This window comes from Platichthys flesus, chromosome 19, assembly GCF_949316205.1.
Source record: "Platichthys flesus chromosome 19, fPlaFle2.1, whole genome shotgun sequence".
Lineage (NCBI taxonomy): Eukaryota > Metazoa > Chordata > Actinopteri > Pleuronectiformes > Pleuronectidae > Platichthys > Platichthys flesus.
In genome coordinates, this window is record NC_084963.1 from 541,159 (window position 1) to 567,394 (window position 26,236).

Sequence of the window (26,236 nt, forward strand, 5' to 3'; positions counted from 1 at the left end):
CTAAATGTGATTTGCATTTTCGTCAAAAGATTAAGACTAAGACTAAATCAAGAATAGCTGCCAAAATAAACACTGGTGTGTCCCTGAGCCAGAGAGAGTGTGTGTGTGTGTGTGTGTGTGTGTGGGGGGGGGGGGGGGTTCACATGATGGCCTGTACGATGATGAGTAAATAAAAAGTCGTTCACGTTCATCATCTGTAAACTGATGAGGCGACCGTAGGGGCTGTGTGATTGGCCCGCTCCTCACACATTCACTGGTTGAGTCCGGCTCCATGGAGGGTGGTCCTGACCTCCAGCGTGACGTGGCCACGTTTACCTGAGAATCAGCCCCGGCTGCAGAGGGCGCTGTTGCTTGGTAAGTGTCACAGTGTTCACAGCTACATTCTCTTTAAGATGTTAAACTGTATTTAGAACGTCTTGTGTAATGAGTTCTTGAATTGAGACGTAACCTTCATCTGTCGGTTTCCACTGAAGCTGAGAAATTAAAACTTCAGGTCGAGAGGATTAATAAACATTGAAGTTCTTCTTAAACACATTTTACCAGCGAACCGAACTTAACGACGGCTCCTCAGGGACCGTGTCCGGTTCAGTGTCTTTGAGATACAGCCTGAAGGAACCGGGGCTCGAACCACCTGCATTATGACCAGTGGACAACCCGCTCGACCTCCTGAGCCACAGCATATGAGTGACCCAGCAACAGATCAAATACTCATGAAGAACTTCCAGTGTAGAAAAACCACAACAATAAAAATATCCAGTTTGAATTATTTAATTGAATGAAAAACAAGTTATTTGAACAAAAAGCACTTTTTCTGTCTGATGCGACGTGATGAAGCATAAGTGATCTTTATACTCCTTAGTTCTCACTTTACGCTTCACCTTACCTGAAATACACATAATAGATGTGATCATATTGTGGGAAGTCCAAATTTTCACAGTTTCTTGAAGATGCTTTCTTTGTATATTGTAAGTTTGACATGTTCAACGTATTAAACTTCCGGTTGTGCTCAAATCAAATCAAGTCTCTAATGTGAATTTAAAGGATCCAGTTGTAGTAGCTTGTATCATTTCAAGTTTGTTCATGCAGAAAAATACATTGTCCAAAAATACAATAACACAAAGTAGTAAAAAAATACAAAAACATAATACAAAAATCTTGTTCAACAATTTAAAAGGTATGTCATTAAACTGAATGACCCCAGTGCTGATACTCAGTATCAGATTCATGAGCTGTTCAGCTATAAGATCATTTCACATTTTTCCACATTCACAAGAAGGAATGATCGTAAAGATCAGAGTTAATATAAAACTGCTGTTAAAAAGACTCAGTAAGTTAATTTAATGTTTAGTTAATATCTGTTTATTATTCTGTTGAAATCTTCCCAACCAGTCATTTTAAAACCTTAAGTTACTGTAAAACATAAAAAGCTTATTAATGAGTGGTGATAAATAACCAAAAAATCTTTCTAATATATAAAACATTAAAAAAAATACATTATAAAACCTGAATCAATGAGCAGAAACCCTAACCCTCCACAAGAAAAGCCCCAAAATCGGCCTTGTTGATCAGTTGATATCCAGCTCCGATCCGGACGCTCACGTGGTCGCCCTCCGACAGGTCAAAGAGCTGCTGCACGCTCACGGTCCTGAAGGCCACTGGAGGACACGAGACCACTTCCCTGGCATCGGTGAGGACCCGGCTCTCGTTGTAGTTTTCGTTCCAGAAGCGCAGCTGCATATAGAACATGTTGGACGATGCAGCTCCGGTAGCATTGCGACAAAACAAGGAAGTCCTGATGTAGATGAAATAGACGCCGTCCTTAGGAATGACGATGTCTTTTCTCGTTTGGTCGCATTGATTATCTTCTGGAATGATCTGTTTCCACATGATGTACCGCTCGTCAGTCCCGGTGTCCTTTGGGACAGAATGATTCTGCCCTGCAGGACGAGACAGAAACAGTAAATCATTCACTGTTTGACACAACTATCGACACCACAGCTCCGAAAGTGAAGCCAAAACATCTGCATCGCCCCCTGGAGGTTGAATGTTCATAACCAGCGGCTGTTCAGATACAGTTGTCTCACAGAATTCATCAGGTCTCTTGCATCTGGTCTTTACGTGCACGCAGATTATCACTGAACCTTCACATGATGATGAATCAGCCTCGCCTGTTGAGCAATGTGCTTGTAGTGGTTCCCAGTCCCAGAGGTCTAATGTTACCACAACATTTAGAGCAATAACACATGTTTGAAAGAGAGACTTTAAAGAGACGTCAGGACGTTCTCTCACTTTAACTCAGAGTTTGAGCTTTTAAACTTTTACATCTGCAAAAAAACATTAGAACACTCTGGAGGAAAGAAACAGTGAAACACATCATATGTGATATTTAAAGAGAAAAACTTACTGAGGTGAATGTTGAATCTTTTCTTTTCTGTAGATGAGACTGTGAAAAGCGACAGGTTCAAAATCCAGCTCATAATATCAGAGAAATAAAAAGCCTGATCTATGTTATGAGGCCCAAACATGACGATACAACTTAAGATTAAATTGATATGAAATCGGTTCAAAAGACTTAAATCCATGTATTTTATCAGATGAAGTGAAGGAGCGTACCTGCAGTCTGCAGTCTCTCCTGATGGGGCCCGGCCGCCCTATGATCACCTGAGCTCTAGAAACAGAGAAGAACACATTTAGAATAAATTAGTAAGCGGCAGCTTTCTTAACACTGAGCGATGAATTAACGTATAAACAGAAGAAGGATTGAAGTTTGCTAATGATTCAAATCAGAACAGAAATCACAGACTCCTCAGAACATCAGATAAATCCAGACACTTCTCTCATGTTCTGTTAAGCTCTGGTGCTTTTGGTTGGAGATGTTTTACTATGGACACAGATCACTCTGCTCATTGAATGGTTTCCAACAGATGCTGAGATGTGTCTGTGCAAACCGGAGCAGAAAACAGTGAAGCAATGCTGCAATGAGAATAAGAAATCAGATCCCAGGCGGAACAGGAGGAGATCAAGCTGCTCCACAGGTTTGATGGAATCCAGCTGACAGAGAAACATGAAAGCTTCTTCACAGCAGAGAGAAGAAACATCTGGAACTGGTTTGAATTCTGTGTAAATGAACGAGGATGATGTTTGGATGAGAGCTCATGTTTCATCTCAGTGTTTCTCAAACTAGAGTTCACTCAGGGTGAAAGTTTGAAGGTCACAACACGCTTTTTTATTATTATTTATTATTCTGACTTTGTTCAGATCGTTGACTTCAGAATGATCTCTCAGTGTCACCTCCTCCCTGGATCACACGCAGCACAAGGAGGCACACGAGGAGAAGGTGCAGGGACTCACCTGGTGTTCTCTGTTCCTGAGCTCAGCACAGAGGGTGAAGATGTAGAGAGCCGAGCAGCCGAGGAGCAGCAGCATGGTGAGGAGCCGGAGGCGCGTCTCCTGCCGCTTCATGTCCCGGCAGTGTCTGATGAGGATGCACACGGGCTGGTCCCGGTCCAGGCCCGTCTCCTGGTCCCCGCAGGGGGCCGCAGCTGGCAGCACCTTCACTGTGTGAGCCATGGCAGCAGCGGGTCTGTGGGTTCTGTGTGCAGGCAGCTGGGATCCGGCGGCTCTTTATAATCAGGATACATGCAGTCATATTTCAGCAGCCGCCTACACCTCAGACCTCGGTGGTGTTGCTTCATCTGCCCGTGTGTGTGGAGGGAGAGAGGAGGAGGAGGAGGAGGAGGAGGAGGAGGAGAGAGGAGGAGGGGCAGTGACTGGGTTTGTGAACGAGTCATGTGACTGAGGAGACGCCTCTCGTGCAAAGCTAAAAAACACTGAGCTAAAAATAAATCTGACTTCATAGAAAAACCCAGAAGACGAAACACATTTCCCTCGTCAGAACATCTGTATGCAGTGAAACGATGTCTGGAGATCGCTGATCAGTTCTCATGATGCAGAGACAACACAGTATGTTGTGTTATTGTATTGCTGCCGGGAAAGTGTTTACACTGTGGACCAATCCAGAAGAGATCAGAGACAGAGACGAGGCTTTTCAATTCATAGCAACAAGCTGTAAACACAACACTGACTGATCCTCCCGACGTGGAGCTGAGACACAGATGAGCTCAGAGCTGACCTCCATCCGGTTGCAACCCAGTCTCATCAGCAACGTTGCCACTGAACGTTTTCTGATGAGACTGGGTTGCAGTGGAACCTCTGTAGGAATCAGGTGAGTGTCTGATCTGTAATCCTGCTCATCAGAAGCAGGTTGATGTGGCTGTGGTGGAAGACTCCATGGGGGGGGGGGGCTGTGAATTTTTGAGAGTCACTTTTTTGCACATTTACAACAATATTTGTCAACTTAGAGATATTTTAAATATTTAAATCTAAATGTTTAATCTAAATCTAAATGTTAAATCTAAATGTTAAATCCAAATCTAAATGTTAAATCTAAATGTTAAATCTAAATCTAAATGTTTAATTTAAATTTTAATCTAAATGTTTAATCTAAATCTAAATGTAAAATCTAAATGTTTAATCTAAATCTAAATGTTAAATCTAACTGTTAAATCTAGATCTAAATGTTAAATCTAGATCTAAATGTTAAATTTAAATTTAAATCTAAATGTTAACTCTAAATGTTATATCTAAATCTAAATGTTAAATCTGAATCTAAATCTAAATGTTAAATCTAAATCTAAATCTAAATGTTAAATCTAAATGTTAAATCTAAATGTTTCGGGTGAAACTAAATACATTTAACTAATATGCAAATTCAAATGCCGGTAACAGGAAGTAACAAAATAAAAGCTCAAGGAGGTCAGAGTGTGTTTATAGTGGCAAATAACGAATAAATCGGGAAATGGACCCCTGGACATGGATTATCGTGATATTAACTACATAAAATATGACCTGTAGCCACTAGCTACAGCCAGGTCATAAGTCCCGCATCCTTCATAAAAGTGACACTAAAAACTCAAAGTACTCTTCAAATAAAGTTTCTCCAAACGTGTTTGTTATTTTATGTAGTTAATATCACGATAATCCATGTCTAAGAGTCCATTTCCCCGCATAAGATGTATTCGTTTCCAAACATCCCATAATCCATTGCAATGATCCCTGTGTCGTTGTTCATATAGTGTTGTGTTACATTGTAGTTTGTCCATAGTGTTTTATGAAGTGTAGTAACTGAGTGTAGTAACACTGAACTGCAGCTGATCCTGATTTTACCAGTTATGAATCTGGTCTCCTCCATGATAACGGTTTGTAAAATACAGAGTTAACACATGTGAATGATTCTCCATGTTGTGTAGTACACCAGTAGCTGAGGCTGTAAAGACCCATCAGACTGAACCTGGACCAGCAGCGTCTCCTACCATCTGTGGAGCTTGAGTCTTCAAACCCAATCGTAGTAATGTGGATGGAGCCTGAAGATAAACGTGGATTAAAACCCGTGAGTGTCTGAGACGTGAACCTCAGAGGAGAAGGACACAGGACAAACAGCTCATCTCTTACACATCCTTTATCCACAGCAGACATCAAGCATGTTTCATTACAGGGCTGAGCCGCCCGGGCAGAGAGCCAGACTACTTGGTGTGGTCCTGAACCCACTGACAGAGCCGGACGCAGTAGGTCTGTGGACTGACGGTGGAGAAGGAGCGGCCCGGGTGTCTCAGCCTCTTCCACAAATGCTCCAGCCTCTTCTTAAAACCGTAAACCGTGAAAATGTCAATGACGCCGATGAAGTAGCGCTGCTCGGGCCCGTCGATGACGTGCAGAGGGTTCTTCAGGTTGGGCAGCAGACGTCGGTTCTGGGCCCTGAAGTCCGGGAGCTCAGTGGCATCGCTGCCTGGCCCAGCAGTTCCTGGGCAGGTGTGAAGAGCGCTACTGCTCAATGCTTCTCTTGCTTGTGCAGAAGTCAAACCTCCTTCATCCCCCTCAGATAAAAGCAAGATGGAGTCGTCCTGTGGGACTTCACCGGGGACGGCAGCCGGGCTGGAGCCGGGGTTCACAGATCTGAGGAGACAGGGGAGAGAGGGGGGGGAGAGAGAGAGAGAGAGAAAGAGGGGGGGAGAGAGAGAGAGAGAGAGAAAGAGGGGGGAGAGAGAGAGAGGGGGGGGGAGAGAGAGAGAGAGAGAGAGAGAGAGAGAGAGGGGGGGAGAGAGAGAGAGAAAGAGGGGGGGAGAGAGAGAGAGAGAGAGAAAGAGGGGGGGAGAGAGAGAGAGAGAGAGAAAGAGGGGGGAGAGAGAAAGAGGGGGGGAGAGAGAGAGAGAAAGAGGGGGGGAGAGAGAGAGAGAGAGAGAAAGAGGGGGGAGAGAGAGAGAGGGGGGGAGAGAGAGAGAGAGAAAGAGGGGGGAGAGAGAGAGAGGGGGGGAGAGATTGAGAGAGAGAGAGAAAGAGGGGGGAGAGAGAGAGAGGGGGGAGAGAGAGAGAGAAAGAGGGGGGAGAGAGAGAGAGGGGGGGAGAGAGAGAGAGAGAGAGAGAAAGAGGGGGGGAGATTGAGAGAGAGAGAGAAAGAGGGGGGAGAGAGAGAGAGGGGGGGAGAGAGAGAGAGAGAAAGAGGGGGGAGAGAGAGAGAGGGGGGGAGAGAGAGAGAGAGAGAGAAAGAGGGGGGAGAGAGAGAGAGGGGGGAGAGAGAGAGAGAAAGAGGGGGGAGAGAGAGAGAGGGGGGGAGAGAGAGAGAGAGAGAGAGAAAGAGGGGGGGAGAGAGAGAGAGAGAGAGAAAGAGGGGGGAGAGAGAGAGGGGGGGGGGGAGAGAGAGAGAAAGAGGGGGGAGAGAGAGAGGGGGGGGAGAGATTGAGAGAGAGAGAAAGAGGGGGGAGAGAGAGAGAGGGGGGGAGAGAGAGAGAGAAAGAGGGGGGAGAGAGAGAGAGGGGGGGAGAGATTGAGAGAGAGAGAAAGAGGGGGGAGAGAGAGAGGATGATGATGATCTGCTTCAGGATGAAGGTGCGAAAAGGCTGATGCACAGGTTCTCAGCACAGACGTCATGATTGACAGCTGACAGAGAACAGTCAGCCATCGTTATTTATATATATATTATATATATACTCTCTCTCTCTCCCCCCTCTCTCTCTCTCTCTCTCCCCCCCTTCCCCCCCCCCCCTCTCTCTCTCTCTCCCTCCCCCCCCCTCTCTCTCACTTCTTGGTCCTCGCGATGAGCGTGGCGAAGGACAGACTCTGGTGGCGCTCGTCCTTCTGGAGGTCCTGATGTGCCAGGAGGAGACTGTAGTCCAACACGTTGAGCTGCTGCAGGAAGTGTGTGTCGATCTCCAGCTGCCGCAGGAGCCATGGACGCTGCCGGTCTGCAGACACACACACACACACACAAACACACACACACACACAACAATACATCTCATAAAGCTTGGGATTTGTGCGTGTCTGCACGTGGTTCTTCTCCCAAGGTCATTTACCAAGTGTGATGTGCTGCCCTTCAAAGTTCAGATCTTTGAGAACCACAATCATCGGGCTCCCCTCCGGTGCAGGCTCCGTCCAGCGACTCACCTCACAGCCTTTGATGTCGTACCTGGTAACACAAAACACACAACAACCCACATCCAGAGGCTGCACTGACATGAGTCTGTGTTTCTAGACCCTGGAACTACAGGAACCCACCTGGCATGGATCCGATCATCTGGATAAAACACACTTTGCATGACGATGAAGTATTTCTGCAAAGAGAAAAAGATTTACAGTTATTATTAATATTGTTGTTGTTGTTATTTTGTAAACAGATCAAATACGACGTGCACCTTGTGTCGGTGAGGGACGTTGATCCTGTGAACACCTGGAACAAACAGAGAGACCTTTTCAGACATTGTGTGTGAAACGTTCTCCTGACATGTTGTGTAGTTCTTGTTTGTGAAGCAGCAGCAGGAGATTGTCGGGTCCGACTCGTTCACAACAACAGGAACATGAACGTATCACGGCAGCACTCACACGCACTACACATGACGTGCAGTTGAAAACTGAATCTGGTCAGTAACACTCATAATTGATTCTCCATGTTGTGTTCTGACAGGAGGTCATGTGACAGGAGGTCATGTGACAGGAGACGTATCAGAGAAGCCTACGCCGTGACAAAAAGGACCAATCAGCAAGAGGCTGTGAGCGTCCACGTCATCTCAGTTTCTGTTCAGCAGCAGAGATTCGTTTTCACATGAAAACTCAGTGTTGTGAATGAAGTTAAAACAGAAACTCACAAATGAATGCATCAGCATCAACAATATAACAACATTTGTAGTTTTTCAGCGGAAAAGTGTTGAAGTGACTCATCTCTGTGTCTGATGAGTCACTTCACCTCATCAGACACAGAGACCAGCAGAGCTGCTCAGCCTGTGTGGCTGCAGGGGGCGCTGTGGAACAGCATGAGATGATGAGGAGCATCCCTGTTTGTTCACTGGTTAAACTGAGGTGATGAGGTCACAGGTTCAACATCATGTTCATCTTAACTGTGTGTGTGTGTGTGTGTGTGTGTGTTGTTTAAATCAGTGTTAATGAACTGTTTCAGGGTTAAGACCTGATTTTAGGGTTTTTCATTTAGTTTGGATGGTTAGAGTAGAGTTAGGGGCGAGGGAATGTCCTCAATAAGATAGAAGTATGTGTGTGTGTGTGTGTGTGTGTGTGTGTGTGTGTGTACCTAGGAACTTGACCAGCAGTGAATGGGGGTACCTCCTCAGATGTTCCATGTAGATCTTCAGGTTGGACAGAAGGAATTGGATTTCCCTTTTGTTCTGGGTCTTCAAAAAGAAGCGTTTATCATTTCTAGAAGTTCAGAAGCACAGAGTGAATAGATCTCTGTCCCATCACCACGACAGCACCCCCCACATCCCGAGTCCTTGGATATAAGAAGTTGGAATGTTTACATTTACTCATCATCTCTATCTTACAATTCCACTGAAGGGGAGACGTCTGTCGAAGGAACATCTGATATCCATATTCTTCATGAGTCAGCCATAATAATCCCTGAGATTCAGACAATAGCTGTGACCTTTAAAGTCTATTTTCTGATTCACTACGTGAGACGTGTCCTACATGAGACGTGTCCTACATGAGACGCAGACAGTAAAGTGACCTTTAAAGTCTAGACTCTGATTCACTACGGGCGGCTGTGGCTGAGGGGTAGAGCGGGCGTCCACCAACCTGTTTCCCCGATAATGATGTTAATCAAGATAAAGCTCCTCTTGAACACAAGGTTTGCTAGAAATGAGCGCCATCTTGTGGTGGAAAGAACATTGTGTGTGAGTGTGTGAGTGTGTGTGCGTGTAGGTATGTGTGTGTGTGTGTGCACGGTGGCTCACGTCAGGAAGAAGTCGGCCTTGCTCTTGGAGTTACTGATGAACTGCAGGTAGCAGCTATCGGAGCAGAGCGACTGCTCGTACTCCGTCTCCGTCATCCCCAACGAGCCACGCAGGCCGGAGAACACCGGGCCGGCAAAGGTCTGCATGGTGAAGTCCTGCACACGCACACACACAGACACACACACACAGACACACACACACAGACACAGCTGAATATCCAGGTGGAATCATCACACAAAGTCGTATTTAGCTCTAGTTACAGATAAATGAACTCACCTTGTGAATCTGAGAAACCTCTGATCTGAAATCATCGTCTGACGCTTCAGTCTGCAGAGGACAACAGACAGACAGAGGACAACAGACAGACAGAGGACAACAGACAGACAGAGAGACAGACAGACAGACAGACAGAGGACAACAGACAGACAGAGAGACAGACAGACAGACAGACAGACAGACAGAGAACAACAGACAGACAGAGAGACAGAGGACAACAGACAGACAGAGAGACAGACAGACAGACAGACAGAGGACAACAGACAGACAGAGAGACAGACAGACAGACAGACAGACAGACAGACAGACAGACAGACAGAGGACAACAGACAGACAGACAGACAGACAGACAGACAGACAGAGGACAACAGACAGACAGACAGACAGACAGACAGAGAGACAGACAGACAGACAGAGGACAACAGACAGACAGACAGACAGAGGACAACAGACAGACAGAGAGACAGACAGACAGACAGACAGAGGACAACAGACAGACAGACAGACAGACAGAGGACAACAGACAGACAGAGAGACAGACAGACAGACAGACAGATGGAGATTTACAACACAGTGACATGTGAAAAAAACAAAGCAGCTGTATGTTCTGAGTGCAGCGTGTGCATGTGCAAGTGTGTGTGTGTGTGTGTGTGTGTGTGTGTGTGTGTGTGTGTGTGTGGACAGTCATGCAGTGTCAGCAGACTGGTTTGAACTGGATCATTGTGAAGCAGCAGGCCGATCGATGGCTCCTGCTCGAGTACTGGAGGCTGAACTATGTCACTCCACTGACCTTTGACCTGAGACCACACACTTCTAATCACTGAGGTGAACGTGTTTTAAATCTGAAAGAATTCTCTGGAGGTGTTTTTAATATCGTAAGGTAAAAGAAGACTTCGCTGAGGGCGAAGTGACCTTTGACCTGATCAGCTCATCCTTACATCACGAAGGTTCCTGAGACTTTACGATGTTCTGTTAGGGATGACGTCATGTTGACGTCACAATAAAGAAAAGAAACTTTCTGATTGACACCTCCACAGAGAAGCTCTTCTCTTCTCTTTGAACAAACGCTGATGAGGCTGTTCTCATGATGTGTGGGTGGGGGCTCACTCACTGAGGCTGCTCTGCTGCTGGTGTTCTGAATGGCGGCCGACAGCCCCTCCTTCATCATGCAGGTCAGGCTGTAGAACTCGTGCTGCTGATCGATCTCAAAAAGGCCCAGAAGTTTCCACTGCTGCCTCAGACCCCCCCACCTCCTCCTCTTCACCGAGTGCTGGCGGTGTCCGGTCCCTGGGCTTCCTGCTGCCGACATCTCCATCTGCACTGAAACAGCACCTGTACCGAGCGGTTCAAATCAGAGTGAGAGCGGGGGGGCCAGCGAGGCGGGCGAGCGACACCACCACAAAAGAGTCTTTGACAGGGTCACCATGGAGACCCGCACAAAGGGATAATAGCTTGATGGTTGTGCTGGGGTTGATGGTTTGATGGTCCTCGTCCAAATGTCCCACTGAGTTCACATGTGACTGAATCACAGCAGAGGGAGAAGAAAACAGGAAATACACATAAACCCAGAGAAGCTATTTTAGAGAAGACGTTTCACACTGTGGGAGAGATGGAACAAGTAAATGAGACAAACACAGTTTCCTCTTTTAAAACACTTTTAAATCCACACTCTTATCAAATGCTTTCAACAGATGTTTCATTCACTGCCTCTTCTTTTCAAATTGAAAATTGTAATTGAATTTTGAATTCGTTAGTGTTAATTAGCTTGAACTGATTTCATGGATCTTGATATTTACTGATATTTGTGAGTGTGTGTGATTTGGTGGAGACATGAACTGATACCTCGTCATTAGGATTCGTTAGAGTCACAGTCACTAACATGGACTCGAACATTCAGGATCACATGATCGAGATGTTATAGATCAGAGATCATCTCAATATGATGTCTATGTGGCCGTGGTTATTGTATGGTTCTGCATTGATGTCATGTAATCTTAAGTATTTCCTGTAACTGCAAAATAAATCCAAGTTCAGGGTCATTAGGATGGAATGTGTTTCTGTCACTGGTTCCTCAGCGACGGAGCCGACCAGTCACTGTCACTGGTTCCTCAGCGACGGAGCCGACCAGTCACTGTCACTGGTTCCTCAGCGACGGAGCCGACCAGTCACTGTCACTGGTTCCTCAGCGACGGAGCCGACCAGTCACTGTCACTGGTTCCTCAGCGACAGAGCCGACCAGTCACTGTCACTGGTTCCTCAGCGACCGTGATGCGTTGAGGAGCGAACGCGTCACGTGTCTAAGGAGACCTCCACACACTGATTTAAAGGTGCAGTGAATCTCATTTGAACGATTTATCTGCAGAAATTGAAGAAAATATTACCAATGATGTTTTCAATAATTTTCAATAATGATCTAAATCAAGTTCTATTTCGTCGACCGTCTTTTCTCGAACACAGAGGATAAATAAAGATAAAAATAAATAAACGACGACATGACAGCTCTCAAAAGTGAAGCCATATTGTCCCTATCACCCCCTGGTGGCTGGCTGCAGTGTATTTCATAGACTCTGCCTCCTCCATGGTAGCAGACGGGACTGGGACCCAACCAGGTTTTATTTAATGATATACAAATGGGTTTAGACAACATGATTGACAGCTGAGACTGACAGATCGGTCGAGCACGTGGATAATAAATATAATAAAACAGTTTGTTTTTAAACAAAACATATTGAGAAAGGAAAAGATGTTCAAAACATTCAATGTACTGAAAGAGGGTGAAAGAAACATTTAAATTACAATAAATAAATGTTTTAGTTTTTAAGATTTTTTGTGCAGGGGGCGCTAGAGGTCAGAGTGGGGGGGGGGGGTTAACATCAAGTCTGTCTAAAAACCATTCCTAGTATGATTAACAATTTTTTTTAAATGAGTTTGGTCACAGCCTCTGATGATTGTCAAACATCCTGTTGTATCAGGATCCTAATAAGATCCCCTGAGTCATAGAAGCATGATTTCTTCAAGGAGGAATCACTCGGCGGTTCAGCGACGAGGCAGATTAAGAACATGCCAATAAACATGAATCAGCAGAACTCGTGTTCTATTGCAAGAGATTTACTCACCTCCAGGATGCAGAGCAGATCTGTGGAACTGCAGGGCGTGTATGAGTGTGTGAGTGTAGTTGTGTGTGTGTGAGAGAGTGAGTGTGAAAGTGAGTGTGTGCGTATGTGTGTGTGAGTGTGTGTGTGTGTGAGGGCAGTCTCACATTTAACCACATATTTTAATCACAAACACATTAATCAACAGGATCTGATACAGTGAGCCGTCCCCTCATGAAGGCTTGTGTGCATTAGATCCGACCATAAAGCACCGGATGTTTTGGGGGTTGGATACCATTGTGATTGACAGCTAGCATCATCCAATGGGTGCAGGTGGCAAGTGTGGGTAGGCGTGTCCTCGAGCTCTCACTCAGGCTCCACCCCCGGCTCCTCCAAATATGGTTACTTATGGTTTTAAAAACCAAGATGGCTGCTGAACACTGTGTCAAACTGAGGCTTCAGATCAGCAGCTCCCAAACCACCAGGGGGCGTCACGGTGGGTCAACGGGTCAGTGTTCAATAAACACAACACAGAGTCCAGCATAAACATTTTATTGAGAACGTTCCAGTCTTCACGTTTACACACAATCAAAATCTGCCTCCTTTACAATATGTCACAGTATTTACACATTTCAGAGCTGCGCTGATTTCCTGCTGTATCTTTACGTTCCTTATTGTAGCTTTAAGAAATAATAAGTCTCACTTGAACCAGCAGGGGGCGGCATCAACAACTAAACTGGCTTCAAAAGACGAAGCTGATCTCGACTCATCAACTCTAAAGTGAAATATAAAATAAATCCCTCCACCACAAATCTGTCCATGTGAGCATCAACGTCGTCTTCATGTTTGTCGCTCTTCACCGTGGAGGATGGAGGAGGTCTTCTGTGGGCGGGGCCTCCATAGACGCTGTTTAAGTATCTAATTCTTCAACCGTCTCAAACGTCCTCAGGTTAGTCCACTTTCTTTGGTTTTCGATTTTTCCACATGATTAGTGCGATGAAGGCTCCTGCGGAGACAATTATAGACTTTAACAAATGAAAGACACACGTTCTCATACTTCATGTAAGTCTGTATGTAGAGGACAAAGTGGTGATGTCCAAAGTTAATGTGGAAAGTAGAATCCGTCTGTTTGACTCACCGACACAGAGGAGCAGTGTAACAGCTGCGATCCCAGGCAGGATGACCGAATACTCCCGAGGAAGGAAATACTGGTGCAAAACATGATCACCCTCCACGAAAGGCTGGAAAAAGAGAAAAGATCACATCATTCATTTCATTCAAAACCTTTTCTTAGACATGTGTTTAAAGGGCAGAGTCCTTCTTCTATGCAGCCGGTTGCTCAAAGGTCATAGGGCACACGTCTGAACAGTTTCCAGTGAGGAACAGGGACGTGTTACCAGGTTCACGTCTGTACCAACTCCGGCTCAGCAGGGGAAACACAGTCGTAGATATGGATCCTGGTTTAGCCTCCACCCGTCTTCGCCCTTACAGCTTCAGGATCCTCAAGTTTGAAGGTGACTTCATAAACTTGTGGTGAACATTTATTTTCAATGTGAGCAGTGTGTGGTTGGTTCTCACCGCCCTTCTCTGGTTTTCTTCTGGGTTCATTTGAATGTGTTGTTTGTCTGCTTCTGTCTCACTCAGTGTTTCTGTCTGCATCACGCTGCCTTTTCATTGGTTGAGGGAGGAAGTCAGAGCGCTTGGTCTGATGCAGCTGATGTTCCTGATTTAAATGCCCCAGAATCATAACTTTGAGGATTAAATTAAATGAGCTCACACGAAGATGTAATCGAGATTGAGATAATAAGGATTAATCTTTTCAATTATCCAGAAGGAACACGTGTACACACAAACCAAGTTAAAGGTTTTTACACTGACAACTAAAAACCCCGGAAAATGTTGTAAAAACTAATGAAATGTTAACACACACACCTGAAGAGCTGGACTTCTAACACTGTGTTTGATTTCACTTGGGCAGAAAGACTAACTTCAGTTTCAGACCGAGAACGTTCCCTCACACTCAGATGCCCCCCATCCTCCTGCCCCCCCGCCACGTGTCACAACACAGCTGTTTGCACGAGGTGTGTCCGTCTGAGGCAGGACCACTGGACCACAGGACGCTGACTTAGAGACACGTTTTGAATCCACTATTCAGACCCAGCAGAGCTTTGAGAACATGGGTTCAGCTGCTGAGACGAGACGTACCAGGATGATGACCCAGACGGAGTAGTAGGTGAACAGCAGGAGGCTGAAGAGCACCAGACTCGAGCCGACAGCCTGGTCCACTCCCGTAGCCTGGAACACAGAGGGGGTCAGGCTGTTGAATACACTGTTCACTCCCTGTGGAACAGAATCTCAGGGTTTTATTCACAAACATCAAGTCCAAGCTGAGCTCCACTGAAGACATGGAACCAGAGCCCCCCCCCCCCCCCCCTCCCCTCACAGCAGGGTGAATAAAACACTTCACAGATATTGATCTGAACTCCATCAGCTGCTCTGAGACTCACTCGTTACTTGAACGTTTGTAAATCACAAATGAACTGAATTTAAAAAACTTCTTATAATCGATGCAACTCGAAAATAATCTCAATAAATGAACATGAGTCTGTGACGTGTCGAGGAGCAGAGGCTAGCTTGTTGTTAGCTGGGTGCTAGCTTGGTGTTAGCTTCCTTATCGAGTGACAGCCAGTGGATTTCTTCAGTTCGTCTGTTTGTTAAAGCGTCGAACGCGTTGTCTCTGTCTCCTCTCAACATTTAATCGGTTAATCGTCAGTTCATTCGTCGTTAATCGATCTTTTATTTTCCTCTCTCACCATCTCCGACGCGTTCTGTTATCTGATGACGTCACCTACTGTTCTTCTTCGCTGGTTGAAGTCAGCGCCTGCAGCGGGTCTCTGCTGCCTCCTGCTGGTCACACCCCACACTGTCACTGTGAGTTCATTTATAAACTGTATAACTTTATAAAACTTCATAAACACTAAACGATGACATGACGTCACAGTGAAAACCTGTAGGGAAATACTGCCACTGATATAATATATAATAATAATAAAGTTAATAAGATCAGTGTTATTGTGTGATTTAACTATTATACTATTATAACTTTTAGTTGTTTATGTTTCATTTGAATTAAAAATACTTAACATTATTCCAGTGTGTACCTGCAGTTTAAAGAGAGATTACTGATACTTAATTTAAACATGTTTAATTCGGGAGTCAACAGAAAACGCTCAAGGATTTCGACAGAATGTCACAACACACAGTGTTTATTTAACATATTAAAACTGTGTTTTATATGCATATATTCTTTGATTATAGCTCCAATGTCATAATTTGACTTTATTAAGTTACCACAGTTAAAGTGTTTATATTCTTCTCACCAAAACCTCCCTATAAAGTGAATTATATCAGTATCACCAGTACAAATGCAACATAATCCCATTTTCATTATTCAGTTTAAGTTAATTCAATAAGAAGAGAAAAATCCCATTCACCTCATGCATGGACAAAAGTACATGGTTGTTCAATTATATCATAAAATCACAGACAACGTTTGGGCGAGTGCAAAGAAAAGGAAAATTATTTCTGGAACAAATCAAAGTTAAAAATTATTCATCAACACAACGGTTCGACCACAGACGTCAGTGTTAAATACAAGTGTTGATTTGAGCTTTAACAGAAAATCTTTTAAGAATCTTAAGACCAGCCTGCTGGACCCAAAATTATATATATATCTATATATATATCTATAGATATATATATATATCTATAGATATATATATCTATAGATATCTATAGATATCCAAACTGAAATGAATCCAAAACATCATAGATACGAACGCTGCCATCTTTTGCTGACAAAATAATTTGTAGTCAGTCTCTATGCATAGGAAATCTCACCACCAGGGGGTGATAAAGATGCTTAGGTTTGACTTTCAGGAGCCTTCTTTTTGTCCATCTTTATTTATATGATATTCCTCAGCTGTCAATCATGACATCTCAGCCCGTTTATGTATCAATAACTGAGAAAAACTGTGAAGAGCAGCCTAGCTGAGAGAAGCCTGTACTGCAGCCAGCCACCAGGGGGCGATCAAGATGACTTGGCTTCACTTTTGGTTTTGGATCAGTCTACGTAAATATTGACTCATACACGTTTTAAAGCTTTAAACTGCAGCGCTAACAAGTTACTGCAGCTTTAATTAAAATGTCTCCTTATGCCCTTGAAACATAAGAACGTTTTTAAAGACTAATGATTCATAAATTTATGAGAAATGAATAAACGTTCATGCAGCAATGTGACAAGAAGTTGTAAATGGCCGCCCATATGAACGCACACTCTGTGTCATCACAGCAACTCACGACTTATCTGTCCGAGAACAAGAAGCACTGAACTGAAAAATAATAAGAACTTTAAAATAAAAACATGTCATGTGCCGTTTAAAAGTCCTGTACCATCTCCTTTTCCTTTAGTGGTTTTAAAAAAATGTGCAAAATAATATATTCATTTTCTAAACAATCATCAAATAACTTTAAAATATGGTAAAAGCTTTTGATCCATTTCCAGGCAGACTTCCTGTCCCCAGTAGGAGCCTCTCGATGGTTTCATCATCGTCAACAAGTAGGAAAACAATCACATCATTATCACCAGGAATTGGAAACGTGACATCATCAGACAAACGTTAAACCACAACATGAACTGAAGCTGAGAAAAGAGACGACATCTGAACCTGATGTTCACACAACAATCCACCAGATGTGGACACTGGGAGTCACGGAGTTCACAAGGAGCCTGAACACATCATGTCAGTGTTGCACTACACTTCTCACAGTCGCTGGTTTTTTAAGGGTTTTGTTCAAGTATGGGTTGAAGTTTCACTTTGAGTGTCTCACACTCATGAAGCTCTGCTCAGTCACATGTCACAGGTCTGAACCCTAGAGACCACCTGCTGGTCAGGGGACGTTAACGTCCGGAGCGGGACGGAGACGCCTTCAAGCTCCGTTCGTCTCGATGACCACCGGCTCAAAGACACCAGGAGTTCCTCTGGAAACAAACACACACTCATTGACACGGAGGTTGATACAAACACACGAGCAGCGACAGTGAGAGGACGTGGGGATCGAACCTGTTGGCGAGCGACCCGCTGAGCGCCGTGGTCCCGTCTTTACTGACAAACAGCCTCAGGTTGCTGTCTGGAGGAAACACAGTGGAGCAGAGGACGAGTTAAAGTCCAGTTACACAACAAGCAGCAAAACTTCACAATCTCTACGACCTTCGTTGTTGCTGCCGTCAGAGAAGTTCTGACTCTGGAGGATCTTCTCCACGATGTCGTCAGCGTCGAGACGAGTGTCGTCCACGCAGCTGAGGTGTCTCTGCACCGGGTCCAGCTTCCTCCTGGAGGACACACACAGGCTGAGAGGACGTGTGTGCAGGTGTGTGTAGGTGTGTTCAGGTGTGTGTAGGTGTGTTCAGGTGTGTGTAGGTGTGTGTGTGTGTGTAGGTGTGTGCAGGTGTGTTCATGTCTGTTCAGGTTTGTGTGTGTAGGTGTGTTCAGGTCTGTTTAGGTTTGTGTGTAGGTGTGTGTAGGTGTGTGTAGGTGTGTTCAGGTGTGTGTAGGTGTGTTCAGGTGTGTGTAGGTGTATTCAGGTGTGTGTAGGTGTGTGTGTGTGTGTAGGTGTGTGCAGGTGTGTTCATGTCTGTTCAGGTTTGTGTGTGTAGGTGTGTTCAGGTCTGTTTAGGTTTGTGTGTAGGTGTGTGTAGGTGTGTGTAGGTGTGTTCAGGTTTGTGTGTGTGTGTGTAGGTGTGTGTGTATCTACCTGGACGATCTGTTGGACATGAACGCCGCTGCAGAGGGGGGAGGCGGCCGCTCCGGTCTGGTGGGCGTGGCCTGCCTCTGATGCTCAGTGGGGCTGGAGGGAGGAGGCGGGGCCAAGTGGGCGTGTCCACAGGAAGCGCTGCTGCTGGACGAAGCGTTTCTGTGGTGACTGAGGTCGGTCAGGCTGGAGCAGCGAGCGTGACCGGGGCTGTGACCTGGAGGACACGAGGCACACGGGTCGGCCACGGGGATCAAACCTCTGGACACAGGTCTGAGTTAAAGATCAGCTTCTGTTTCTGCTGCTGCTCAGGTCTCCGCTCACAGCGAGAGGACGAAGAGGAGGAACAAGAGGAAGAGGAGGAACAAGAGGAAGAGGAGGAACAAGAGGAAGAGGTTTAACAAGAGGAAGAGGAAGAGCAAGAGGAAGAGGAAGAGGTGGAACAAGAGGAAGAGGAGGAGCAAGAGGAAGAGGAGGAACAAGAGGAAGAGGTGGAACAAGAGGAAGAGGTGGAACAAGAGGAAGAGGAGGAACAAGAGGAAGAGGAGGAACAAGAGGAAGAGGAAGAGGAGGAACAAGAGGAAGAGGAGGAACAAGAGGACGAGGAGGAGCAAGAGGAAGAGGAAGAGGTGGAACAAGAGGAAGAGGAGGAACAAGAGGAAGAGGAGGAGCAAGAGGAAGAGGTGGAACAAGAGGAAGAGGAGGAACAAGAGGAAGAGGAAGAGGTGGAACAAGAGGAAGAGGAGGAGCAAGAGGAAGAGGAGGAAGAAGAGGAAGAGGAAGAGGTGGAACAAGAGGAAGAGGAGGAGCAAGAGGAAGAGGAGGAACAAGAGGAAGAGGAGGAGCAAGAGGAAGAGGAGGAACAAGAGGAAGAGGAAGAGGTGGAACAAGAGGAAGAGGAGGAGCAAGAGGAAGAGGAGGAACAAGAGGAAGAGGAGGAACAAGAGGAAGAGATGGAACAAGAGGAAGAGGAGGAGCAAGAGGAAGAGGAGGAACAAGAGGAAGAGGAAGAGGTGGAACAAGAGGAAGAGGAGGAGCAAGAGGAAGAGGAAGAGGTGGAACAAGAGGAAGAGCAGGAGGAAGAAGAAGAGCTCTGACCTGATATCCTGCTGTGCTGACTGGCGTAGCTGGAGCTGCGGAAATGACCAGAGTGAAAGACGTCATCTGGACCCCCCCCCTCTTCAGGCAGTCCTGCACGCACACACACACGCACAGACACACACACACACACACACTCTCATGAGGATTCAGGACATGAACGATGAAGGACGCTGTCCTGACCCATGTGTCTTCTCTCCAGCCTCGGACCTGAGCTCCGTCCTGACGGCTGTCGTGGTTTGAAGGTGCGGGGTCCCTCCAGGACGCCCCCTGGTGGCTGCATGGTGGCATCAGTGCTCGCTCCCTTGCGGTCCAGCTGCAGGGTCGGGTCCTCGTCCCCGGTGGAGACCGACTTGGCCGTGCTGGGAGGCCTGGAGGGGACGACCGGGAAACACAGTGTTCAACATAGAGACAATGTCTGAGGTTATGAGGATAAAGTTTCAGTTGAAAGTCAAACTGATAAACACAAAGACCAACAAAATTTCACAACATCAGTGTGTTACACCCTCACTGAGGCGCCCACACTCCTCCGCTGTGTGCAGCCTCCAATCAGAGACTTGTGTAACTGCTCTCGGGTCAGTTTGACGCAGCATCAGCGTCCGACTCACGTCTTAAAGCAGGGATCCCCGGAGAGAAGACTCATCCCGATGGTTACCTGAGGACGAAACACCAGGTGTTAATCCCCTCAGTGCGATCTGTGTGTGTGTGTGTAAGTGTGTGTGTGTGTGTGTGTGTACCTTCAGGATGGAGTTGTCCTGCCGGGTGTGCTTGGTGTCGTACCCCTCCAGGATGCAGCAGCGGACTGTGGAGCCTGATCCAGCGAATTCTGCCAGGTTGAGATCAGCGAAACCGAGCTGCAGAGGAACAAACGCACACGAGACAGAAAACAAGACAAAGTCAAAACATGAACAGTGAGTGGGCACACACTCGACCAATCAGGAGTCAGTGTCAGCTGTCAATCATCACGTCTCAGCCTGTTTCTATAACTGATTCAAACCAAACTCAGAGATCAGCCCGACCTGAAATCACAGAAACATCTTTACAAACATTTATTTAATGTCTACTTCGATTTTCAAGTTTGGTCCATGTCCCATCTGTTAACAGTCACTGTGTGTGTGACCCCCCCCCCCACACACACACAATGAGTGTGTCTCCATAACAATCCCTGTGATGACAACGAGGTTGTGTTGACTGGTCCTTCATCTTCTCTGACTCAGGGAACTCGTCATTCAGCCGCTGATCTGATCTTTGTTAGGGTTGAGGGTTCACTTGCTGACTCACCTTGGAAAAGGCTTTTCCTCCTTTCAGCTCCTGGAACACAGAGGGAAACTGTCAGAGCTGCAGGACCCCGGCGGGCCAGGAGAGGGCGCTGCTGGGAGCGGTGGTTTACCTTGCGCACAGAGACTCTGCAGACGCAGGGGTCCAACACTCCGGAGGCGGGGCTGGCGCTCATCTTACACACGAACGAGAACTTCTTTCTCCATCGAACACAGTTCTGCTGCACCTCCTCCCTGTGCACGCACACAAACAAACACACACACGTATGAAAGTAGCACATGACTCAGTCAAGCTCATTTCTCTTCCAACACGACTGTAGACCCCCCCCCACACACACACACTCATTGAGCTTAATGAATTATTCGGGGAAGAAACAACTGATCTCACATCTGTTCCGAGCAAACATTCCATTTAAATGTGTTTACAGTTCAGTGGCACATGTATGACCTCTGTGGTCCCTGCCCTCTCTTAAAGATCGAAAGCAGTAGAGCGTCCAGATGATCTCATCCTGGGACGTGACACATGGGCCCGGCCCCGCGGCTCAGGGGTTTCCCATCGACGCCTCACACGGACCACACAGGCTGAAGTTTTGTATCTGATGACAGAGATCAGCAGCTTTACGTGAACCAGCTGATGCAGCAGAGTGAAGCTCCAGGAGAAGCTCCAGGAGAAGCTCCAGGAGAAGCTCCAGGTGGATCTACTGAGTGACATATACATTTATCTAAAACCTCAGACAAACATGAAGATCTCTAAGAGAAATGAAGGAAAATGAAGAAACAGGCACTAGAAAATGTTAACACACTGAATGATGTCACTGATGAGTAAGTTACACGTGGTGTCAGAGGAGGAGGGGAGGAGGAGGAGGGGGGGAGGAGGCCTGCAGGTTCAAACAAATACAACAACTACACAACTACACACTGAGTGTTCCAGGAGTGTGAAGTGCCTCGAAGCTGAGGCTTCAAAACCAGAAAACACAGAGAGAAACTTCATGTGAGGAATCTGGGAGGATGAAGGTGACGTGGGTTCGATTCCCTTCAGTCCACAGACTTTTACATGAAACTAATGACGAGGTGAACGTGAAGCAGTCGGGGGGGGGGGGGGGGGGGGGGTGTCGGGCCTGTCGGGACTTGGCTGATGTTGAAAACTCAGACATTCTCTGTTCAGCTCCCGTCAGAGGAACCATCAGCAGATCTCTGAGAACAGAAGGTCCCTCGACAGCAGGAGAATCCAACAGCCACTGGGATCAGAACCATTTCGTTTATCATGTTTGGAGAATTAGGTCAGAGGAGAAAATCTAGAGAACGTTGAACAAAGTAGAATCCTCGTCTCACATGACTAGTTCCTTTGCAGTTTCCATGTCTGTCCGGACTCATCATGTATCATACCTCATATATCACATGTCAAGCTATTTAACATGTCCAAATCTGAATCTAAAGACTGACGTTCAGATAAGAGGATCAAGACACCAGAGACCAGTCTTGTGACATCACAGTGACCTTTGACCCCCAACTTCTCATCAGTTCATCCCTGAGTCGATGTGAACGTTTGAGCCAAATTTGAAAGAAATCTCTTAATTCTTCATATTCCATCACAAGGTAAAAAACACATGCTGACCTTTGACCTCCCATATTAACGGTTCTTAACACTGATTGGTGCACCGAGATGAGTGACATCTCCGTCTACCAGCCAAGCCCCGCCCAATTTAAACCAGTCAGAAAATAAATGAAGAAAAGAAGAAAAACTTATAAAAGAAGTTTTCAACCAATAAAAGATGATAAATTAAACGAGTGCAGCTTTGTTTGAATTTAACCTTGAACTCGTTCACGTCTCTGTTCAAACTCCGATGTTCTTAAAGATCATGAATTTGCTTCCTCGTCTCTGAACTCTTCTTCTTCTCTGCAGGTTTAAAGTCAGTTCTTTGTGTTCACGCAGCGAGAAGTCGCACATTAACGCTATCAGAGGAATGTTTCTTATCTCGAGGGCGACGTGACGTTTGCAGATGTGAAAACAAACCCGGAGGCGGCGGCGGCCTGAGAAACGGCCCGACAGGTTCTGCCACTTCTTTTCTTCCAGCCCAACCCACCGGCTCCACAAACACACCATTGTGCCGCAGGTACACACAAGAAACACATTCCTCCTCCGAGGGAGCGTCCACAAAGGGTCAGACTCTGTGACCGGAACACACCTTTGAGTTTCACCCCCTCACAACAGAACCTCCAACAACTGTCAATCAAGACTCGAGCTGATTCGACTACACAACATGAAATTATTAAGAAGCAGCTTGAAGTATACAATTTTTGTCACTTTAGATAAATTTAAATTCTCATGATTTAGGAATAAATCTAAGAATCGTTTGTTCAGCTCAGCCAATGAAATCCCTCGGAGTCTGAAGAGGCAGAAACAACAGAGCTGGACTGAAGGAAACATTCTGATCATATTCAGATGATTTTAATAACGTTTTCATGTTTTCTCCAGACTGTCCATCGCTGCAGCTCCTCTCTTCAGCCTCTGTCTCAAACTGCTCTACATCCTGTCTCTTTAAGACCCTCCTCCAGATAAGGACCTGCTCTGATTGGTCAGCTGGTTCACTCTGTTGTGATTGGTCAACAGGAAACATCAGATTTCTCTTCACCTGGGTCTTGTTCAAATCTCTCTTACACTTTGTTGTTAACGTGTTTGTTTCCTCTGGTTTGGTGGGTGTGTCAGAAGTGTTGTCCAATGGGCAGCGACGTGTAAATAAACCCCGCCCTGTTAAAGAGACAGTGACACAGTGGATCGTGAAGTTCTCTGCAGATGCAGCAGCTGCTGTTCCAGATAAACTGAGGATCGGACCAGAGGAAAGAAAACACCTCATATAATGATCAGCAGAGTAGGAGGAGCCTGTTTGTAGATGAACATAAACAATAAGAGCCAATAACAGCTTCCTTCAGGTGACATCACAAGACAAGAGTGTGACAGGTTGACCTTTGCTCCTCATCATGTGAGCATCAGTGATGGTTCTCAGGAGGTCTCCGAGTGAGGCAGCAGAAACTCCTGGCTCAACTCCTGCAGGAGTTTGAACCTGGAACTCAAACATCCACGTGCTGACACGTCATGACTGACAGCTGACTCTGACTCCTGATTGGTGGAGCACTCCGAGACGCCTCAATATTTAACCTGTTTAAGACATGACCTTTGGAGGAGGTCCACATAGACAGTTTCTCACACATGATGGAGGCAGCAGGAGGTTCTGCAGGGTTCAGGTGAGGTACAGGTAAGTCCAGGTGAGGGGCGGAGCCGCAGGCAGGATGTAACATATCCATTCTGCTGTGGAGATCACGTGTTTCTTTTTATATCACATGATCACACAAAGCCTCACTGGACATCTTCAACCTGAGACATTTGTTCTCTTGTGGTTTTTCACTTTGCGTCGGTGGTGTGTTGAGATGTCGACTCACAGAAGGTTTCTCCTGAGGAGCTGGTGAACTCAGCAGGAGGTCTCACATACAGCAGGACACGGTCAGGAGATCATCTGCAGTTCACTGAAGGACTGAAGGTGTAAGGGATGCTCACTGCGAGTGGGGGGTTGCCAGGTTGAATCCTGGCCGCTGAGTAAACTACTTTTACATGCTCCCGCAGACCGGCTGAGTCCGAGACACTTTCCCTGGAGACATGAGAGTGAACCAACTCAGAGATTCACCTGCAAGACGTGCACGTTCAGACAATTGTCCCACCAGTTTAACACCAGCTTCACACCAGTTTAACACCAGCCTCACACCAGTTTAACACCAGCTTCACACCAGCTTAACACCAGCCTCACACCAGTTTAACACCAGCTTCACACCAGTTTAACACCAGCTTCACACCAGTTTAACACCAGCTTCACACCAGTTTAACACCAGCTTCACACCAGTTTAACACCAGCCTCACACCAGTTTAACACCAGCTTCACACCAGTTTAACACCAGCTTCACACCAGCTTCACACCAGTTTAACACCAGCTTCATACCAGCCTCATACCAGTTTCACAACTGTGTGACACCAGTGTGACACCAGTACAGAACAAACAGGTGGATCCGGATCCTGAGGAAAAGACTCATGTTGACCAGGTGAGGCTCAGGTGTTGTGTTCAGGTGGTGCTGGTAAAAGAAACACACCTGGATGACAGGACGGAGAAGTCTCCTCCGTCGATGAGTCGGATCTTGCAGAAGAGCAGCCCGTTGACAAAGGGCACCGCGGTCAGCTGGTCCAGAGAGAAGTGCACCTGGAACTTAAACTTCTTCTTCTTCACCAGAAACGTCCTGGAGCTGATCTGCGGCAGTGAACTCATCACGTCAGAGGTGAAACCTGCAGGAGGGAATCAGGGAATAATCAAACTTAGACTTTCGTGTTGCCTCTAACTTTATAAAAACACTTCATTTAAACACTTTTAATTTAAACCTCTCTGGTTTCTTCTCTCTGACGTCACTTCTCACTACGCAAACAGCTGCTGCCACGCAAACAACGTAACTCTCACAAACCTTCGTTTTTACACGTGAACTTCGTCCGGACGTGCGGTCGCTGTCCTCCTCTGACCGGGAGAACCGTGCAGCTTGTCCCGCCGCAGAGGAGCGGAGTCCCGGGTCTTCACCGCAGCTCAGCCTCGGTGCATCTTCACCCGCTTTCCCCTGGACACTCAGGTTATGGGTTTCAGCAGCGCAGTGTCCGAGCCTCTGAGCCGGTCCCTGAACGCATCAAAGTTAGGGCCCGTCCACAAAGTCTGAGCGGTGAAAAAAACGGAGACAAGGAGCAGGGCCCTTATAGAAATATAAAAACTATTACAACCGTTGATACTCAACGGTTTTTAGGATTTTTAAGAACTGTTTAATGGATTTAAATAAGATGTTTGTAATTGTGAGTTACAGGAGAAATTTTTTCAGTGTTTGGTCTTTTAAACCAACGTGAAGTAAATTCAGGAGATTTTTGGTATCGAGTTGAAAGTCTTTGAAATGAAAAGGTGATCGGCTTCTTTCCCTGAGACGCTCTCTCACCGTCTCTCCAGCGAGCGTTCACCTGCACCTCTCGTTTCCCAGTTTTCACTGAGCTCAACGCCTGATTGAATCTGATTGGACAACTGGAAAAGGTTTTTCTAAAGTTCTTCTGTGAATTAAAACATCTGCAAAGTTAAAAAGTCCAGAATCTGTGAAACTCCTGAAGCAGCGGATCTGTCAGATGAAGATCAAAGCCCCAGAGTTTTCAATTCTGTAATAAATAAAAAAAACAGCGAATGCAGTCATTTCATACACGCAGTGGAAGCTGTTGACCAATCGCAAGAGAGTGTTCGGGCTGACCAATCAGAGCATAATCAGGAAGGGGTCTTAAAGAGACAGGAACAGGTGATTGAGACAGAAGCTGTTCAATGAGATC

The 26,236-nt window shown here is 46.1% G+C and overlaps 4 protein-coding genes across 5 annotated transcripts; all 4 read right to left on the reverse strand.

The window, feature by feature from the left end:
* Positions 1-758: 758 nt before the first annotated feature.
* Positions 759-3,675, reverse strand: LOC133974701 (uncharacterized). The gene is made up of 4 exons (XM_062412362.1): positions 3,352-3,675; positions 2,614-2,668; positions 2,405-2,443; positions 759-1,937 (listed from the first exon to the last, which is right to left on the reverse strand). Exons 1-4 carry the CDS (start codon positions 3,568-3,570, stop codon positions 1,525-1,527), a joined length of 726 nt encoding a protein of 241 aa, XP_062268346.1. The 5' UTR covers positions 3,571-3,675; the 3' UTR covers positions 759-1,524.
* Positions 3,676-5,510: 1,835 nt separating this feature from the next.
* Positions 5,511-11,144, reverse strand: pip5kl1 (phosphatidylinositol-4-phosphate 5-kinase-like 1). 2 transcript variants are annotated; one of them, XM_062412990.1, is made up of 9 exons: positions 10,684-11,144; positions 9,573-9,623; positions 9,297-9,451; positions 8,636-8,760; positions 7,749-7,783; positions 7,612-7,667; positions 7,410-7,522; positions 7,136-7,298; positions 5,511-6,012 (listed from the first exon to the last, which is right to left on the reverse strand). In XM_062412990.1, exons 1-9 carry the CDS (start codon positions 10,885-10,887, stop codon positions 5,583-5,585), a joined length of 1,332 nt encoding a protein of 443 aa, XP_062268974.1. In that variant the 5' UTR covers positions 10,888-11,144; the 3' UTR covers positions 5,511-5,582. The 2 variants fall into 2 exon arrangements, with proteins under 2 accessions (XP_062268974.1, XP_062268975.1); XM_062412991.1 differs by lacking the exons at positions 9,573-9,623; positions 10,684-11,144 and having other exon boundaries at positions 8,636-8,735; positions 9,297-9,423.
* A 2,056-nt stretch (positions 11,145-13,200) lies between these two features.
* On the reverse strand, positions 13,201-15,574 carry dpm2 (dolichyl-phosphate mannosyltransferase subunit 2, regulatory). Its single transcript, XM_062413378.1, has 4 exons — positions 15,478-15,574; positions 14,870-14,959; positions 13,803-13,905; positions 13,201-13,670 (listed from the first exon to the last, which is right to left on the reverse strand). Exons 1-4 carry the CDS (start codon positions 15,478-15,480, stop codon positions 13,615-13,617), a joined length of 252 nt encoding a protein of 83 aa, XP_062269362.1. The 5' UTR covers positions 15,481-15,574; the 3' UTR covers positions 13,201-13,614.
* A 306-nt stretch (positions 15,575-15,880) lies between these two features.
* eeig1b (estrogen-induced osteoclastogenesis regulator 1b) lies at positions 15,881-25,685 on the reverse strand. Its single transcript, XM_062413049.1, has 12 exons — positions 25,351-25,685; positions 24,988-25,177; positions 20,964-21,084; positions 20,855-20,884; positions 20,311-20,427; positions 20,182-20,228; positions 19,784-19,944; positions 19,574-19,666; positions 18,479-18,692; positions 17,935-18,056; positions 17,788-17,854; positions 15,881-17,705 (listed from the first exon to the last, which is right to left on the reverse strand). Exons 2-12 carry the CDS (start codon positions 25,158-25,160, stop codon positions 17,654-17,656), a joined length of 1,197 nt encoding a protein of 398 aa, XP_062269033.1. The 5' UTR covers positions 25,161-25,177; positions 25,351-25,685; the 3' UTR covers positions 15,881-17,653.
* Between the last annotated feature and the right edge of the window lie 551 nt (positions 25,686-26,236).

Bases quoted from the DNA above. Each gene is read 5' to 3' on its own strand.
- LOC133974701 (XM_062412362.1), bottom strand. From the start codon at position 3,570: ATGGCTCACACAGTGAAGGTGCTGCCAGCTGCGGCCCCCTGCGGGGAC. The intron at 2,669-3,351 runs GTGAGTCCCTGC...CTCTGTTTCTAG, and splicing joins TCAGGAACAGAGAACACCAG to AGCTCAGGTGATCATAGGGC. The intron at 2,444-2,613 runs GTACGCTCCTTC...CGCTTTTCACAG, and splicing joins GGAGAGACTGCAGACTGCAG to TCTCATCTACAGAAAAGAAA.
- pip5kl1 (XM_062412990.1), bottom strand. From the start codon at position 10,887: ATGGAGATGTCGGCAGCAGGAAGCCCAGGGACCGGACACCGCCAGCAC. The intron at 9,452-9,572 runs GTGAGTTCATTT...GTGCGTGTGCAG, and splicing joins AGGTTTCTCAGATTCACAAG to GACTTCACCATGCAGACCTT. The intron at 6,013-7,135 runs GTGAGAGAGAGG...CTGTCTCCTCAG, and splicing joins CTCATCGCGAGGACCAAGAA to ATCTGTGAACCCCGGCTCCA.
- dpm2 (XM_062413378.1), bottom strand. The intron at 13,906-14,869 runs GTACGTCTCGTC...CTCTTTTTCCAG, and splicing joins CCGTCTGGGTCATCATCCTG to CCTTTCGTGGAGGGTGATCA. The intron at 13,671-13,802 runs GTGAGTCAAACA...TTGTCTCCGCAG, and splicing joins TACACTGCTCCTCTGTGTCG to GAGCCTTCATCGCACTAATC.
- eeig1b (XM_062413049.1), bottom strand. From the start codon at position 25,160: ATGAGTTCACTGCCGCAGATCAGCTCCAGGACGTTTCTGGTGAAGAAG. The intron at 20,229-20,310 runs GTACACACACAC...TTTCGTCCTCAG, and splicing joins AGGACAACTCCATCCTGAAG to GTAACCATCGGGATGAGTCT. The intron at 18,693-19,573 runs GTCAGAGCTCTT...CGTGTCCTCCAG, and splicing joins TCAGCACAGCAGGATATCAG to GTCACAGCCCCGGTCACGCT.